The sequence below is a fragment of the Eptesicus fuscus genome, chromosome 11 (genome assembly GCF_027574615.1).
Source record: "Eptesicus fuscus isolate TK198812 chromosome 11, DD_ASM_mEF_20220401, whole genome shotgun sequence".
In the NCBI taxonomy this organism is placed as follows: Eukaryota; Metazoa; Chordata; class Mammalia; order Chiroptera; family Vespertilionidae; genus Eptesicus; species Eptesicus fuscus.
This window is the reverse complement of record NC_072483.1, coordinates 91371531-91389934: the sequence shown is the minus strand read 5'-3', so window position 1 is coordinate 91389934 and position 18404 is coordinate 91371531. Positions and strand designations below refer to the sequence as shown.

The 18404-nt window shown below is 59.2% G+C and overlaps 1 protein-coding gene across 1 annotated transcript in view; it reads right to left on the bottom strand.

Moving 5' to 3' along the window:
- NEMP2 (nuclear envelope integral membrane protein 2) overlaps positions 1-17161 on the bottom strand; it is a 29527-nt gene extending 12366 nt beyond the window's left edge. Inside the window, exons 1-7 of the mRNA XM_054722862.1 lie at positions 17043-17161; positions 11837-11958; positions 10362-10584; positions 10165-10237; positions 9091-9184; positions 8109-8223; positions 5649-5862 (exon numbers count right to left, since the gene is read on the bottom strand). Coding sequence (XP_054578837.1) covers positions 5649-5862; positions 8109-8223; positions 9091-9184; positions 10165-10237; positions 10362-10584; positions 11837-11958; positions 17043-17139 — 938 coding nt within the window. The 5' untranslated portion in view covers positions 17140-17161. The remainder of the gene's footprint in view (positions 1-5648; positions 5863-8108; positions 8224-9090; positions 9185-10164; positions 10238-10361; positions 10585-11836; positions 11959-17042) is intronic.
- Between the last annotated feature and the right edge of the window lie 1243 nt (positions 17162-18404).

Here is an 18404-nt window from a genome sequence, read left to right as displayed (position 1 = left end):
GTAAGGACAGTAACAGACGGCTGTCCGTCACAGTGTTCAGTACGGACAGTAACAGACGGCTGCCCGTCACAGTGTCCGTAAGGACAGTAACAGACGGCTGCCCGTCACAGTGTTCCGTAAGGACAGTAACAGACGGCTGCCCGTCACAGTGTCAGTAAGGACAGTAACAGACGGCTGCCCGTCACAGTGTTCAGTAAGGACAGTAACAGACGGCTGCCCGTCACAGTGTCAGTAAGGACAGTAACAGACGGCTGCCCGTCACAGTGTTCAGTGAGGACAGTAACAGACGGCTGCCCGTCACAGTGTTCAGTAAGGACAGTAACAGACGGCTGCCCGTCACAGTGTTCAGTAAGGACAGTAACAGACGGCTGCCCGTCACAGTGTTCAGTAAGGACAGTGACAGACGGCTGCCCGTCACAGTGTTCAGTGAGGACAATAACAGACGGCTGTCCGTCACAGTGTTCAGTACGGACAGTAACAGACGGCTGCCCGTCACAGTGTTCAGTAAGGACAGTAACAGACGGCTGCCCGTCACAGTGTTCAGTACGGACAGTAACAGACGGCTGCCCGTCACAGTGTCAGTAAGGACAGTAACAGACGGCTGCCCGTCACAGTGTTCAGTAAGGACAGTAACAGACGGCTGCCCGTCACAGTGTTCAGTAAGGACAGTAACAGACGGCTGCCCGTCACAGTGTTCAGTGAGGACAGTAACAGACGGCTGCCCGTCACAGTGTCAGTACGGACAGTAACAGACGGCTGCCCGTCACAGTGTTCAGTAAGGACAGTAACAGACGGCTGCCCGTCACAGTGTTCAGTAAGGACAGTAACAGACGGCTGCCCGTCACAGTGTCCGTAAGGACAGTAACAGACGGCTGCCCGTCACAGTGTTCAGTAAGGACAGTAACAGACGGCTGCCCGTCACAGTGTTCAGTAAGGACAGTAACAGACGGCTGCCCGTCACAGTGTCAGTAAGGACAGTAACAGACGGCTGCCCGTCACAGTGTCAGTAAGGACAGTAACAGACGGCTGTCCGTCACAGTGTTCAGTGAGGACAGTAACAGACGGCTACCCGTCACAGTGTCAGTAAGGACAGTAACAGACGGTGCCCGTCACAGTGTCCGTAAGGACAGTAACAGACGGCTGTCCGTCACAGTGTTCAGTAAGGACAGTAACAGACGGCTGTCCGTCACAGTGTCAGTAAGGACAGTAACAGACGGCTGCCCGTCACAGTGTCCGTAAGGACAGTAACAGACGGCTGCCCGTCACAGTGTCAGTAGGGACAGTAACAGACGGCTGCCCGTCACAGTGTCCGTAAGGACAGTAACAGACGGCTGCCCGTCACAGTGTTCAGTAAGGACAGTAACAGACGGCTGCCCGTCACAGTGTCAGTAAGGACAGTAACAGACGGCTGCCCGTCACAGTGTTCAGTAAGGACAGTAACAGACGGCTGCCCGTCACAGTGTTCAGTAGGGACAGTAACAGACGGCTGCCCGTCACAGTGTTCAGTAAGGACAGTAACAGACGGCTGCCCGTCACAGTGTCAGTAAGGACAGTAACAGACGGCTGCCCGTCACAGTGTTCAGTAAGGACAGTAACAGACGGCTGCCCGTCACAGTGTTCAGTACGGACAGTAACAGACGGCTGCCCGTCACAGTGTCCGTAAGGACAGTAACAGACGGCTGCCCGTCACAGTGTTCAGTAAGGACAGTAACAGACGGCTGCCCGTCACAGTGTTCAGTACGGACAGTAACAGACGGCTGCCCGTCACAGTGTTCAGTAAGGACAGTAACAGACGGCTGCCCGTCACAGTGTCAGTAAGGACAGTAACAGACGGCTGCCCGTCACAGTGTTCAGTAAGGACAGTAACAGACGGCTGCCCGTCACAGTGTCAGTAAGGACAGTAACAGCCCGCTGCCCGTCACAGTGTCAGTAAGGACAGTAACAGACGGCTGCCCGTCACAGTGTTCAGTAAGGACAGTAACAGACGGCTGCCCGTCACAGTGTCCGTAAGGACAGTAACAGACGGCTGCCCGTCACAGTGTCCGTAAGGACAGTAACAGACGGCTGCCCGTCACAGTGTCAGTAGGGACAGTAACAGCCGGCTGCCCGTCACAGTGTCAGTAAGGACAGTAACAGACGGCTGCCCGTCACAGTGTTCAGTAAGGACAGTAACAGACGGCTGCCCGTCACAGTGTTCAGTGGGGACAGTAACAGACGGCTGCCCGTCACAGTGTCAGTAAGGACAGTAACAGACGGCTGCCCGTCACAGTGTTCAGTAAGGACAGTAACAGACGGCTGCCCGTCACAGTGTCAGTAAGGACAGTAACAGACGGCTGCCCGTCACAGTGTCAGTAAGGACAGTAACAGACGGCTGCCCGTCACAGTGTCCGTAAGGACAGTAACAGACGGCTGCCCGTCACAGTGTCCGTAAGGACAGTAACAGACGGCTGCCCGTCACAGTGTCAGTAAGGACAGTAACAGCCCGCTGCCCGTCATAGTGTCAGTAAGGACAGTAACAGACGGCTGCCCGTCACAGTGTTCAGTAAGGACAGTAACAGACGGCTGCCCGTCACAGTGTCAGTAAGGACAGTAACAGACGGCTGCCCGTCACAGTGTTCAGTAAGGACAGTAACAGACGGCTGCCCGTCACAGTGTCAGTAAGGACAGTAACAGACGGCTGCCCGTCACAGTGTCAGTAAGGACAGTAACAGACGGCTGCCCGTCACAGTGTCCGTAAGGACAGTAACAGACGGCTGCCCGTCACAGTGTCCGTAAGGACAGTAACAGACGGCTGCCCGTCACAGTGTCAGTAAGGACAGTAACAGCCCGCTGCCCGTCATAGTGTCAGTAAGGACAGTAACAGACGGCTGCCCGTCACAGTGTTCAGTAAGGACAGTAACAGACGGCTGCCCGTCACAGTGTCAGTAAGGACAGTAACAGACGGCTGCCCGTCACAGTGTTCAGTAAGGACAGTAACAGACGGCTGCCCGTCACAGTGTCAGTAAGGACAGTAACAGACGGCTGCCCGTCACAGTGTCAGTAAGGACAGTAACAGCCCGCTGCCCGTCATAGTGTCAGTAAGGACAGTAACAGACGGCTGCCCGTCACAGTGTCAGTAAGGACAGTAACAGACGGCTGCCCGTCACAGTGTTCAGTAAGGACAGTAACAGACGGCTGCCCGTCACAGTGTCAGTAAGGACAGTAACAGACGGCTGCCCGTCACAGTGTTCAGTAAGGACAGTGACAGACGGCTGCCCGTCACAGTGTTCAGTAGGGACAGTAACAGACGGCTGCCCGTCACAGTGTCAGTAAGGACAGTAACAGACGGCTGCCCGTCACAGTGTTCAGTAAGGACAGTGACAGACGGCTGCCCGTCACAGTGTCAGTAAGGACAGTAACAGACGGCTGCCCGTGTTATAAACATGAATCAAACAGTCCTGTGGGAGCTAGAAAGCATTCGACACCAGGGTGCCGTCTCTGGTTATTTCGCCTGTAAGTACGCTCCTGTCTTCCCCTCGCCCTTCACGTCCTTCACGCTGTCACCCTGGCCGCGTGGCGGGAGGCGGCCATGTGCATGTTGATGACGTTCATGATAACAACGCACTGCAAGGCTGATAGGCCCCCTGCGGCCACATCCCCTTGGCTCCTGGCGGGGGGTGGGGCTGGTTGTGGGGAAGAGGAGGGGGGTCCACCCTGGGCTGGGCGTGAGCAGGGCCTGGAGGAGGGGAGTGGTCAGCCCCCCCACCGAGGGCCTCCGGTCACTGTGGGGCTCCGACTCAGGCAGAGCCAGAGCCGTCAGCCAGCCTCAGCCCCTCCCACCGGCCCTGCCGCTCAGCCTCCCCCACACCCTCTGCACAGGCTCTGTCCTGACCCGGCCCATCTGAGCCCGTGACATCACCCACACGCAGTCACAGATCCGTAAACACCAGCTCCCGTCTCCTTCCTGACAGCCTCGCTCGCCTCGTAAATATTCATTAGCTCCTCTTCCAGCCCGGCCTCCAGCCAGGTGGCCAGGTCCTCGGACCACTGCGCCCTCTGAGGCCTGGGCTCCTGCCCCTGCCCCTCCCCTCCCCCACCCTTTGCCAGACACGATGGGCCACACCCACTGCCTGTGGGCGTCCTTGGTCTCGGCTTTGATTTTTGCTTGTTGAATATTTTAATTTTCAGATTAGTTGGCAACATTTAAAAATCACAAGAACTCACACTCTCATCCACATTCCTAGCTTTTCTAGAAAACCAGGAGACCTGGCAAGGCGGGGCCCATCCTCCCTCCCACGGGCAGCACTCAGCTCAGGCCGAGAGGTCACGCCCCTTCCGATGAGCTGCAGTGTCACCTGGTGACCTTCCCAGTCCTCACGGCCCCCACAGCCTCGGCCTGCTCGGCGCCCACTCAGCACCTGGAGCCCCGAGGTTCGGGCCTCCTTAGGCATCCGCCAGGGGGCGCCGACTCCGCCGCACTGGCTTCCTCCCCGCACTGGGCACGTCAGACCGGACTCTCCCCGCACTGGGCACGTCAGACCGGGCTCTCCCCGCACTGGGCACATCAGACCAGACGCTCCCCGCACTGGGCACGTCAGACCGGGCTCTCCCCGCACTGGGCACGTCAGACCGGACTCTCCCCGCACTGGGCACGTCAGACCGGACTCTCCCCGCACTGGGCACGTCAGACCGGACTCTCCCCGCACTGGGCACGTCAGACCGGGCTCTCCCCGCACTGGGCACGTCAGACCGGGCTCTCCCCGCACTGGGCACATCAGACCAGACTCTCCCCGCACTGGGCACGGCCCGACCAGACTGGCTGCAGGGCCTGCGCTGCCTCCACGCCTGTCCTGCCCGCCTCCTCGCCTGCCTCACGACGTGCCCATCAGGGCTTTGTCCCCGTCGGAGAGCCTCCCGACGCTCAGTCACCTGGCTGCTCTGACTCACGACGACCCGGCCCAGTGCCAGCTCCTCCGGAAGTGCTCCCGAGCTCCCGATGCCCGGTGCTGGCAGGCCGGCGCTCATACCTCGTGCGTGACAGCGTGCGTGACAGCACGCGTGACAGCGTACGCCTCGGTCTCAGCAAGCACGGCACAGGGCAGGGATGCCTCATCTGTGCACGACACGCAGGCAGGCGCTCAGCCCACGCGGCCACCGACCGGGGCGGCCTCACAGCGCCACCTCAGCATCACGCACCCTCTGAGCTCCCAGGAGGCCGAAGCCTCGCCGTAAACCCGAGAAGAGAGAGCCCCACATGCCACCCATCTCCCACCCTGAGGCCTCCTCTCTGACCCTAACGCTTATCTCCTCGGCACCGCCAATGCCTCCGCAGCAGGTCTGGCTCTAATGCAGGAAAGTCCAGAAGGAAAAATGAAAGCAGACACTTCAGGCAACCCCAAGCCCAGGGCCTTCTGTCAGAGTCGGGGAGCGGGGGATGTGGGTGGGGGGACACGGACGACTGCCATCCCCCGCATGGGCGTGAGCCTCCGGACAGCGACGAGAGCCACCTCAGGCTCGCTCCCTCCCTCCCCTCTCGGAGGGACGCTCCAGGTGAAAGGGGTCCGTGAGGAGATCACACACGCTCTGTCCAAACGTCCCCCCAAACCATCCTCCGAGCCAGAGCCCCACGTGCCGTTTACAAGGAGAAAGGAAGACGCGCCGGCACGTACCTGAGAGCTCTCGCCGGGCAGCGCAGAGCCCGGGGCAGCAGCAGGAGGCCGGCGGCGGCCCAGGCGGCCCCGGGCACGGGGGCGCCGCAGCGGGTCAGCGCCAGGCCCAGCAGCCGCAGCGTCCACGCCAGGAGGCGCCGGCTCCTCTCCTCGGCCAGGGGCCCGCGTCTGTAACAGGCAGCGAAGCTGAGGGACCCCACTGCCAGGACATAGCCTGTGGGAGCAGAAGGAGGCGGCTCGTCTCACTCTGAACTTGAACATTTATGGTAAAAACCGGCAGAGGTTGGCCGGCGGCTCAGTGGTTGAGCGCCGACCTATGAACCAGGAGGTCAGGGTTTGATTCCAGGTCAGGGCACAGGCCCGGGTTGCGGGCTCCATCCCATGTGGGGCGTGCAGGAGGCAGCCGGTCCATGATTCTCTCTCATCATTGATGTTTCTCTCTCTCTCTCCCTCTCCCTTCCTCTCTGACATCAATAAAAACATAAAAAACCAAAAACGACATAGCCTTGACTGAGAGCTAAGAACATACCAGAAAACCTTCCCTTTCGTTCTCTTTCTCCGATGAAGTAACAGGGAAAAGGCACGGAAGGCTCGTTACTCCCTCACGTGAGGTGCTGGCTGACGGGTTGAGTAATCATTCTCGGTGAAGTGAGGGCGCAGAATCGTCAGGGACTATAACACGTGTCTAGTTGTCAGCCCAGAGGCCTAGGACAAACGTCCTCGTGGCGGCCTTGGTCGGGGTAAGCCTCAGCAGAGGTCACAGCTGCAAACCCGACTTCTTACTTTCACGTTCCAGTCACGACAAGAACGTGTGATTTACAGCGGGGGGGGGGGGGGGGGGGGGCAGGGGGGGGGGATCAGGCTGCGCCCTCGCAACCAGGCCCGGGTTCCGCTGACAACGAGGGACGGAGATGCTCGCCTGGGGCGGTCCAGCGCGCACGCGGGCCTGTGCGGCCACCAGGAGCGTAGTGTGTCGTTTGCGTCTGAGCGAGCCCCGATGTCCCGTTTAAAGGACATGCAGGCGAGAGAGCAGCGCAGCTGACTTGTACCGCAGGGGGTAACCGGAGAAATCCAAAACGTGGGACACCCGACAGGACGCCCGTGGTCTCTCAGGAACCACCGTGACGGAGAACAGCTGCGGGGATGGAGAGCCTCACGGGCAGAACGGACCCAGAGCGCGATTCCGGACGGCGTCTCAGCGGACACGCACCAGCCAGCGACGCCGTGCAGGGAACGCCAACATGGCCCGGGCAATGGGTGACTTTACGTGATTCTCAATTGTTTTTCAGACTTGACACTTACGGGACGACAGAGGAAAACGCTCTTGTTTTTCAGAAGTGCTTAGTGAAGGGTTTGGGGGACCATACCATAACGTGGGCGATTTACTTTAAAAAGCACTTTAGCGTAAGGAGAAACAAGAACTGAAAACACAAAATCTTAACATGGAACGGAACAGGTATTGCTTTTGATTTGGGGGCATAAACGTGTGTGAGAAAGCTGGGGCCAGGCGTCAGGAGGGACCCAGTCCCCTCGTCCCCCACCACCTCCCGATTACGCCGGGAGAAGCAGCTGGTGTTTTGGTAACACGGAGAACAAGGCCTCCCTGAGGCCTCCCTGCTTCCGGACAGTCGGGCTGCCGTTAGTCACGTACACTGAGGACGGCTCACCTTTCGTGCTGAATACGTCCAGACAAAGACCTAAAGAGCCACATTTCAGAGAAATGTCTTCATTACAAGTTAGATGTGGTCAGAGCGCCTGTAGTCAAAAGGGGCAAATCGTTTTTGTCTTTTGAACATTAGGATACACCAGTGGTCGGCAAACTCATTAGTCAACAGAGCCAGATATCAACAGTACGACGATTGAAATTTCTTTTGAGAGCCGAAAACCGACTTCTGCGCATGGGCCACGAAGTTTCTATCGCACTGTACGTGCGCGCCCGCACGTGGCATTTTGTGGAAGAGCCACACTCAAGGGGCCAAAGAGCCGCACGTGGCTCGAGAGCCGCAGTTTGCCGACCACTGGGATAGACACCGAAGAAGGATGTCATATGGGAAGGGTATAAAATGAGATCGAATAATGAACTGAAGTCACCAGCTATGGGGATAAATAAAACACGGTTTTACGCAGCGCTGCTTGGTTCCAAATGAAAACCCGGAGGCCGAAACATCTGCCAGGAGAAGGCCTCCCGCGGTGCTTTCCAGCTTCCCCAATCACAGAATGTGTCTTTTTTTAAAAAATGTATTTTATTGATTTTGTTACAGAGAGGAAGGGAGAGGGATAGAGAGTTAGAAACATCGCTGAGAGAGAAACATCCATCAGCTACCTCCTGCACACCTCCCGCAACCAAGGCACATGCCCTTGACCGGAATCGAACCTGGGACCCTTCAGTCCGCAGGCCGGTGCTCTGCCCACTGAGCCACACCGGTGAGGGCTAGAATGTATCTGAAAAACGTTACCTACCTACGACATACATCCTGTGCTCACACCACAGCCACGGCAGGTGCTCCATCCCCTGGCACACCACATACACCGAGGCAAACCAACAACCAACCATGACTGCCCCAAAGGTGCTATACTGCGTGTGGAGAAAACAAACGCACAGTGTTCGGTCATTCGCTCTCAGGACAGCAGAAGCAGCCAGCCAGCCCTCTGTACCGGACACTTCTCTCCACAAACCGCGCTGCCGACAACTCGGCCCGGGTCTGATGAAAGGTGCGGCCGGCCCAGCAGCCCTGGCGCCCTGGGAGCTGCCGTGATGCAGACCAGCAGGCCCAGGACCTGAGCCAGAGCCAGAGCCGGGCAGGGCGCCCGGGGCCGGCACGCACATTGCCGCTGGAGCAGCGCGTGCCGGGGGACAATTTATCTCCAATGATGCCGGCCGCAACCTTTAACCCTTTGCACTCGCTTGCTTTTTCCTCGATTCCTTTATTCTAATGCTAACCGTGCCGAGTCACACTCGACATCTGAGTGCAAAAGGTTAAGCAGAGGAAGGGCAACATTATCACCGTGAGCTAATGTTCGCGTCTCCTCGCTCTGTTTTGGGGACTAATAACATCGCCGCGACCCGCAGATGCAGCGACGCTGCTCGTCACGGCTCGGGCGGCTCGGCCGTGAGAATCCTCAGCCAGGCCGGGATCAGAGAGACGCTCTCAGCATCGAGTCGTCCCTGTCACCCACAAGGGACACCCATCACCCCGAGAATGAACACGTCACCTAGAGAACGAAAGGTCTCCAAAGAAGTGTCCGCAAGACGTACTGTAACCTACAGACGGCAATAAAATAAACTGGACTCTAGGAAAGGTGCATTGTAAGCCAGTCTATGCAATGCAGACACGCAGCTTGAATGGGGAGCCATCATAACCAACGTGGATCCATCTGACCAAGCTCCGTGCCCACAAAGACCCCGACCTCCACGCTGGCTCTGGGCACACAGCATACCGACCTTGGGGATGGACCTTCTCGCCAGCAGCAGCAGGAAGACCGGAGTCATCAGCACGCCCAGCGCCGTCCCCGAGCAGTAATAGAAAGCAGGGCTTCTGTCACGACAAGCAGACGGCGCCGTGTCAATGCCAAGGCACGCTGTCCGCATGGAAAACATGTTTAACGTGACGACGGAAGAAGAAAAACTCGGGAGGCGGCTTGAACGACACCCCGTGCTCTTAAAAAATGGAATCTCTGCCCGAAACGTATGGTAAATAGCTTGCCACGAACTCAGAACACAATGTGTGCGTTACCTTCTGTTCAGAATCGGACCCGACAAGAATGACGGCGCCCCCGTCGGGTGGCGGGCGGTGCCTGAGCCTCAGCGGCACCCACAGCCTGAGGAAGCGCTGGCCGGGCCTCAGCTTCCCGGCCGGGGGCTAAACACCCTCCCGCCAGCCCGTGCCCAGCTCCTCAGCCAAGCGTCCCGCCTCGCGCTGCCCCGCCGCGGCCGGTTCCCGTGGATGGGCCGTGAGGGATGTCACACACTTGGGTATGCCCCAGGGAAAGGCTCAGCCATAAGCCACGTGGAGGACAGCTCTAAAGAGTGAAAATGACTGGGAAGAGGCTCCGTTTTCACCAGGGAGGCTGTGAGAAACAAAATACCGGGAGGAGAGGTTTGCCAGATGTTTGGTCACTTCCACCTTTGGCCTCGGAGCTGCAATCGGGGAGGCAGCCTCTGTACGGAGAGCCCGGCGTCGGCACAGCAAACCCGGCGCCCGCCAGCCCCGGGGGACGCGTCCGGTGCCGCAGATCTCCTCCCCTCTCCCACGGGGACAGAACAGAGCTCCCGCGGGTGAACGGGTGCAGGGGAGCCGGTGGTGGCAGCGAACACCTGTGAACGCACTCGGACGTGTCCAACCGTCGCTCCACCGACTGTTCCTGCTCTACAGGCCTCTCAAGCTGGAGCGTCAGGCCTGCTGTTCGCAAAACCCGGAGCAGAACGACCCTCAAACCGGCGTGGACCTCCTGGGCACGGCGCCACACGGCCACGCCCTCTGGATCCCCACGTGAAGCAGGCGCCACGGGTGCTTACCGACTCAGGCGCGCCGCGGAGCGCAAGAGGGCGATGCCGGCCACAAACAGGAGGACGAGCCTGAGATCCACGGCTGGAGCAGAGAAGACACGCAGAACACAGACCGTCAGCGCGGTGGGAGGGACAGGAAACGCCAACCTCCCGACGTGTCACTCGGAAAGACGGGCCGGGAAAGCCGGGGAAGCAGAGGGACTCACCGCTGCGCGTCACGTGCACCGAGTGCCTGCCGGCCGGCCTCACGGAGAAGCACACGGTCCCCTCGTGTGGACGGATGTTCACGGCTATTTCGTGAGACTCGCGCAGGGTCCAGAGCGCGTGGACCGCGCACTCGATGGCAGCGAGCACCGTCTCGGGGTCCCTGCAGCCGTGTCTGTCCGTGATGTACACCAGGCTGAGCGGGTCGGCACTGGCGACCTTCACCTGTGAGCAAGAGCGCGGCTCCGTGAACACAGGAGCGAGCCCGCCGGGCTGAGCGAGGGACACGCACGTGCACGTGGTGGGTGTGGAGGCCACGGGCGCACCCACACGTTGGGAGTGGGTGTTTGTTCCCTGAGTTGTGGTTGATTCACCTCCTTCTTCTAGCGGGTGACGGGGGCAAAGAGAGAGAGGAGTAGGTGGCCAGCTGGTATGAACCCATCAGAAGAGGGGTGACCTCTACCATTTCCTCCAGGACTGAGAAGTGCGCCCTCTGGATCAGCTCAGACGTAGCCCCGGCGTCTCTCTGCACCACCTCCTGAGGGCAGAGCCCAGCCTCAGGCCCCCCCCACGGCTCACAGCACCAGCCACGGCCACGCGTTGTTACATGGCAGCCTTGCCGCAGCCTTGTCTGCCCCCGTTTCTCCTCCCTGCCCGGGGGTGGGGCGAGCCCGAAGGGGGGCATTGGTGGCATCACCCACTGCCTGCCTCCCCTCCTCGTGGACTTCGCCCCGCGCCCACGGTTGCGCTCTCTCCAGTGCCACCTGCTGTTACCCAGCTGGGGATTCACCATACACAGTGCATCACCGCGCCCCTTCCCGGAGGCTGGCCTCCCCTTCTCCGAGCGCCTCTGGTGGCCTTGTGCCCCCCCAACCTCCACGAACGACTCCCATGGCCACACACCGGACCTGTCAGCCCCCAACGGAAGCCTCTGACACAGGCTGCCTGCCCTGCATCGCCGGCCGACCACCTCCTGTCTTCCCAGCATGCCCGTTGGCACTGCACCCAGCAAGCCTCGGACCCCACCATGCGTCGGGCATCTTCCCCTGCTCCTCGCCCCGATGGACTCAGCCCCTGCTTGTCCAGCTGAATTCCGAGGCGCGTCATTAGCGGTCATTCCCTCGCAGGGACCTTCCTTGTTTTCACGCCCGCCTGCACAGTCCAGCCCCCACCTCGTCTATCCGTGCGCTGGTGCCACCAGCTCTGCTGCGGAAGCACACGGTGGCCGCACTGCCCCGCCGAGGGCCATGTGGGCATCAAGACAAACATCAAACACAGCCAGGCAATGGGCTGGGGGAGCGGGCACCGGTAATACTTTCAACAATAAAGACACATTTTAAAAATAAATAAAATACATATTATTTTCATTTTAAAAAATAAAAATAAAGCCATGATCTTTTTAAGGAGCTTGATTCAAAGTAAAAGAAAAATAAACCAATTCCCTGTTGTAAGGTAAGATTTAAAAGTGCGCTCTTACCTGCACCGTTGACCATATGTATTTCCACTCGGTTTGGGGGTTCTGATGGTAGCAGTAACAGTCTGACGCAGAAGTTTCAATTACATCCATTTCCTTCAAAGCTCTGCACCTCGGAACTGAAACTGTAAAAGAAAACATATTTCCTCAATATTTAGTTGCCCAGACTCTTATCTTTTTTTTTTCTTTTTTATTCAAGGGACATTGGTAGCTGTTTTTATAATCTATGACCAAAAAAATTCTTCTCTCTGGTAATTAAAGGCAACCCAGCAGGAGACAGACCAAAGTTCCAGTCCAGGACTTTGACGACATTGGAGAACATGCTGCGAGCACGGAGAACACGCTACGAGCATGGAGAACACGCTGCGAGCACGGAGAACACGCTACGAGCATGGAGAACACGCTGCGAGCACGAAGAACACGCTATGAGCACGGAGAACACGCTATGAGCACGGAGAACACGCTGCGAGCACGGAGAACATGCTATGAGCATGGAGAACACGCTACGAGCACGGAGAACACGCTATGAGCACGGAGAACACGCTATGAGCACGGAGAACACGCTGCGAGCACGGAGAACACGCTGTGAGCCCGGAGAACACGCTGCGAGCACGGAGAACGGGCACTCCCTCCGCCCGAGACGGAGAAAGGCGAGGGCCGGGCCCAGGAGGCGGAGAGGCCTGTGAGGACCGGGGACTGAGCTGCGGGCAGTGAGACGGAGTTGGGGGCGGGGGTGAGTGTGTGCAGGGCCCCGAGCTGAGGGACGCCGGCGCCAGCCCCTCACAGGAGGCGCGGAGGGGACATCTCACCACCTGCAGGGGAGGCCGGCCGGGTCCTCTCGGGGCCTGAGCCGGGCCCACCAAGGCCACCGTCCCCCCGAGGGCTGGTTCCCCTGTGGGCCTCAGACTGGCTCCTGTCACCTGGTATTTTAACTCGCAGGAGCTGTGAGCTGTCCGAGCTCAGGAGTCAGCGCTCCCGTCTCCTCTCCACCGGGAGCCCTGCGAGGCCGCCTGCCCCGCCTCCTGCTTCCAGAGCCGCCCCACCGTTTCCCCACGGCCTGGCCCGTCATCTGCACAAAAACGTCCATCGGAGCGCACGACTGGCCTGCGTCAAACCCCCCACGGGCTTCCCCCGGACCGGACCGTGAGAAACCCGCCTCCCCTTCCCGGACCTGCTCTCCGCCTCCCTCCGCTGGCTGCCCCAGCACCCCCTCCGGCCCTCCAGCGCCTCTTTTCCTCCTTGCTGTTTCCTCGTGTTCAGCACCTGAGAGCACTGGGCGCGAGGGCACGCCCAGGAGCAGGAACATGCATGTGCTCTGCATGTCACCCATCGTCAACCAGACGGGGAAGTGCGAACGGGGTAGGTCGCCTGGACTGCTGACCCCGAGAGAAACCCCACTAACAAGCATGCTGCAGGCTGCGCCTCCCCAGGAAATCTCGAGTAGCCTCTGCTCTTGAGATACACCTGATGTCGAGCTCAGACAACCCCTGGGACATGACAGACCCTGTGTCGGCGCTGCACGGCGTCCTGCGGCTGCCCGCATGGCCCTCCCTCTAAGGTGAGTGCATTTCCGTCAACCCGCGAGAATTCCTAAATACCCAGGACGTGAGGAACGCCCAGCCCCAAGAAGCCACACGCCCGGCTCCAAGGGAGTTCCTGCGAACCTCGAGGCACAGGCTCGGTGGACGAGGCCTGAGAGGTGACGTGTGACAATCAGGACTGGTACCGTGGCTGGCCTTCCGCCTCCCTAGAGAGAGCCAGACCTTGTATCTCCGATCAGCAATTTTCAGCCCGTGTGCCGCCAGGGGTTTTAAAACACGCCACACCCGACTACTCGTCAGGGGCCCGGGCCTCTCTGCCCGCAGACTGTCAGGTAAAGAAGCAGCAACGGCCACACAACAGCCGTCTCGTGCGAATGCAGCAGCGTGCACCTGTTTTTTGTTAGATCGGCAAAACGATGTTCTGTGTGCCGCGGGATTTCGCCATCAGGTTGCGTGTGCCGTGAGATGACCAAGGTTGAAACTGCTGTTTCAGATTGTGCCTGTCCTCCCTCCAGGGAGCCCCTAGCCCTTTGCACTCGCTTGCTTTTTTCTCGATTCCTGCTACCGATGCTAACCGTGTCGAGTCACACTCGACATCCGAGTGCAAAAGGCTAGACATTGCATTGCTGTTTCTACTGCCTCTGTCGCCACCTACAGGTGGTAACGGGAAGTGCATCCAGCCTCGCGGCTTACGGAGCTCCTGTCTGTGGGCAGGTGTCTCCGTGGAAGCGGCCTCAGCCTTCCCTAGTCCACCCACTAGGACGGGACCTGCTGGCCCGCAGAAATGTCAGCAACCCCTCCCGGGGCATCCAGAACGCGGAGAGGAGTCCAGGGGTCCCTGAACATGCAGCAAGAACCCTTCACCTGAGGGGCAGCTGCCAGGGAGAGCCGGCTTCCCCTGGGCTGGAATCCGTCTGCACCCGGGAGGGTACCCCTAAGAGGTGTTTGCTCCCTCGGACCCGAGTCAGATCGGGAAACGTCCGGAAGCACGGGCTGCCCCAGCTCCAGCTCATCTCCCAAGCTCTCGGAGGATCTGGGGACCGGCCCGGATGCCATCCTCCCCCGGCTGCCCAGCAAGGCAGCGTCTAAGCCGTGAGTGAGCGCCGCCCTCCTGCGCTCCCCAGTCCCTGGCAGGCTCTCCCATCCTTTCAGTCAACCTGAGTGGACTCGGTAATGTTTGTGCCCCAACTGCCAAGACACGGCACCGTTATTTACATCACCAAAGGATTCGAGTCAGGATTACTTTAACCATCGAGATCCCTTCGTTCCTTTTGAATGCCACCCACTTTACAAATACCGAATCAGTCTGTAAACAGGGGCAGCTGCGTCTCCCCTGCTTTAAGTGGTAACTTTAAAAGCACTCCTTTGTGGTTTGCCTTCATGCATTACTTCTACGTGTGTGAGGACATATTTAAGTTAGAGTCACATCATTCATAAGAGAAACATATTCGGTCAAACTCGAGAAAGGGGCAGGTGGTACTTAAGCCTATTTAGCGAGCAGCCTACAATAAAAGCACAAACGCTCCTCAAATCTTGGATCCTCAACAACCTCCGACAGAGAACTGTTTCTGCAGTGTTCCTCCGGAAAGTGACTTCACATGGTCCTCACACGGGAAAAAAAGTATCTTCAGGTGAAACTAGACCAGAATAGTCAAGCCACCTACTACACTCCCATGTTCTCCATTGGGCCTACACCGGCTCCTCTTCTGGGACAGGGGGAGGGAGGCAGAATAGGAAAAACAAAAGCAAAAACCCACCGAACCTTAACTCCGGAAAGCTGACATGGAAAGGGGTGTTTCTGGGTGTTATACTGTCAGTTCACACTGTCAAAGGAGTGAGCACGGAGCCCAAGTCACAAAGGTACTTCTCGGTTCTACTAACCCCAGTGTTTTTGTTTTGTTTTCTAACATGACTTGAATATAAATCTTGGTATTTTATGTCTCCAAGCACATGCGTATTAGAAAATGAAACTGAAATTAGCACATGCTCATGTGTATTCAAGTATGATTTTCATTTCAAGCACTCATTTTCCTTCTCCCGCAGATAAATCGGAATACTGCTAACGAGGCCTGAACTTCTTCCCAGGACACTGCGTGGTTTCTCGGAACCTCACCCACGGCTTGCAAACCACTCGCGGCCCTTCCTCTCCGCCAGACCTGCCCCTGACGTGACTTCAGAGAGGGTGACAGAGGCTGGCCTCGGCCTAGACTCCCTCCATTCCCGGCGGGGGCTGTGTGTGTGTGTGTGTGTGTGTGTGTGTGTGTGTGAGATGGCGTTTAGAACAGGAAGTGTCCTCTAACCTGTGTGATGAGAGGAAGTGCCAGCTGCTTGGCGTCAGGGCTCCTCGTGAAAACCAGGGCTTTCAGAGCAGCAACAGCCCGGGACACTGCGGTCCAGGCCGCAGCAGCGTCACTGGGACGCAGGCCCGGCCTGCCTGAGTGGCCAGTGTCGCTGTCAGGCACACAAACTGCCCTTCTTCCGAGCGAGACCCAGGCCGGCGGCAGCTCGGCGGCAGCTCGGCATGCCTCGGTTAACACCACAGGGAAGTGAGCGGACACCCAGTCGGGGACACAGAATCTGAAACACACCGTGTCCCTGAGCCACACAAAGGTGCGGGCGGCGTGGGAAGCCATCAGCCACCGCACACCCTCCCACGGATGAGAAAACTACAGTCCATAGCTTCTGTGCCGGGCCTTCTGCAAGTGGTGCGAGTGTCAAGGCTGACCGGGAGCTTGGCTCCGGGGCTGGGCCCAGGGCTGTCGATGACATCCCGGCCGCGGCCGAGCTCAGAAACCCTCCTTCTTGGCGGTTCTGTGATGGACTCTTTCACCAATTACTAGTACACTGGGCACATTTCTCACCGAGCCTTCGCTTTCTCATCTGTAAAATGGGCTTATAAATGTTACCTACCACCCCCTACGCAGGACTCCCGTGGGTGTTCAATAAAATGCCGTCCAAGCGCTGCCTGACAGTCAAGACCAAACACGTCTGTTCAGTGTAAACTGTGTAACGGTCCCCAAGGCGATCCCCAGACCTCCAGTGGCAGCTGCAACAGACTGATCGTGGACCCCATCCTGAGACAAGGAACCCGGGGTTATGGGGGGGGGGGGGTCCCAGCTACAAGTCCACACGTGGCCGATGCGCTGCGAGCACCGGTGGGCAGGGAGCCCAGGAGCCCAGGAGCCCTTTCACGGGATGTTCCCGGAGAAAAAGGACGGAGTGAGCGGCAGTTCGGAGCCTGAACCCCGACTTCGGGCCGGGACCTTGAGGTCCCCGCACAGACGACCCACCACGTGCCCCTGAGAGCCAGGCCCCGCGCCGGCGCATCCCCGCCTCCCTCCCGTGCGGAGGGGTCTGTGTGCGTCCACGGTCACGGGGTCACGGGGTCACGGGGTCACGGGGCCGGAGGGCGGGAACTGCGCTCAGAGGCTGAGGCCGAAGGAGCCCGACACCAGCTCCCGCCTCGGCGGCTGCGGACGGGAGGCCGCGGCAGGTCCGGGCCGGGGGGCCGGGGAGCCGGGGGGCCGGGGAGCCCGGGGAGCCGGGCAGAAGGGGGCCGGTCCGCCGGGCCAGGCCGCCGCGGGAGCGCCCTCGCGGGGCAGGGAAGCGCCCGCCCGCCCCCCTGGCCTCCCGCCCGGGAAGGGGGCGGCCCCGGCGCCCGCCGTTACCTGCCAGCGGCGCCCCGAGCGGCTCCTTCGCGCGCCCCGCGCCCGCGGCCAGCAGCGCCCAGGGCAGCAGCCACCACGGGCCCGCGCGCACCCGCATCCCGCCGGCCCCTCCGTCCCTCCGGCCCCGCCGCCGCCGGGAGCCGCAGCCGCGGGGTCTGGGGAGAGGGCGGGGCGGGCGGGGGCGGCGCCCTCGGCGGGAAGGCGAGGCCCCGCCTCCCGGGGCCGGAGGACCAGCCTCCGCGCGGGGCTTCCGGGGCCTCCCCCGGGGCGCAGGGCCTCCCCGGGGCGGGGCGCCCCCATCCTCAGCGCCGGGGCAGGCCCCGCGGCAGCTCCCCCTCTGACAAGGGAAAGCAGTCCCTTCCTCTCCCGTTGGTAACCCGCAGTCACCGGTTGGCAATGTGGCTGCTTCAATAGCCTCCTGGTCTAAGCTCAGAAACACACATTTCAGTCTAAAGAGGCCGGAAAAGTGCCCACAACATCACCCCCTTAAGATGACCTCGTGTTTGAGAAGAAGAAGAAAAGGAACAGATCGGTGGCCGCCAGAGGGAAGGGGCAGGGCCGGGTGAGGGGCAACATGGGTGAAGGTGACCGAAGGCCATCAGATCAGTAAGTTGTGATGTGAGGCTCAGCATGGTGACCCAAGGGAACAACACTGCACGTTATATTTGAAAGCTGCTGAGAGGAGGGCTTAAAAATTCTCCTAAGAAAGAAGCTTTGGTAATTATGTGAGGCGGTGGATATTAACTTATTTTGATGACCATTTTGAAATATAGACATCTCAAACCATTATGCTGTACACCTAACACTAAGACATGTCCATTATATCTCAATAAAACTGGAAAAATCGTATAGAACCATCAATACTAATATGGATAATTAGTATAGGACTTGCAGCCTTGAATATTATATTGTACTTAAAACAACAACAACAACAACACACAGCAGACGCCCCTTGGGCCCTGGAACCCTTCAAGGTGATTCAATGCTCATATTAAACATTTACTAGCTAAAAGGTCATTTCCTCTCTTCTAACTCGGGTCTCCTGCTGAAGTGTCTCAGAGAACCCCATGGTGGCAGTAAGCATCCTCTACAATCGGCTCCTTTTCCCTCCAACTCTGAGTGGGACTCCCTGTCCCTGCTCCACAGAAAGGTGTGTGGCCGGCAGTTACAGACGTGAGCAGAGCAAGGACATGGGCCAGTACAGGCCACCAGGGTGGACAGCCCGCGGGCCTAGCAATGGACAGTCAGCCGTAGGGTGGGGCCTCGTCCCAGGTGACCTTCCTCCCCTCGCATGTGGATGGTCATGTGGTTGGACCCCTGACCTTTCCCCCTGGAGACAGCATCTGGGCCTCCGTTGTGTGT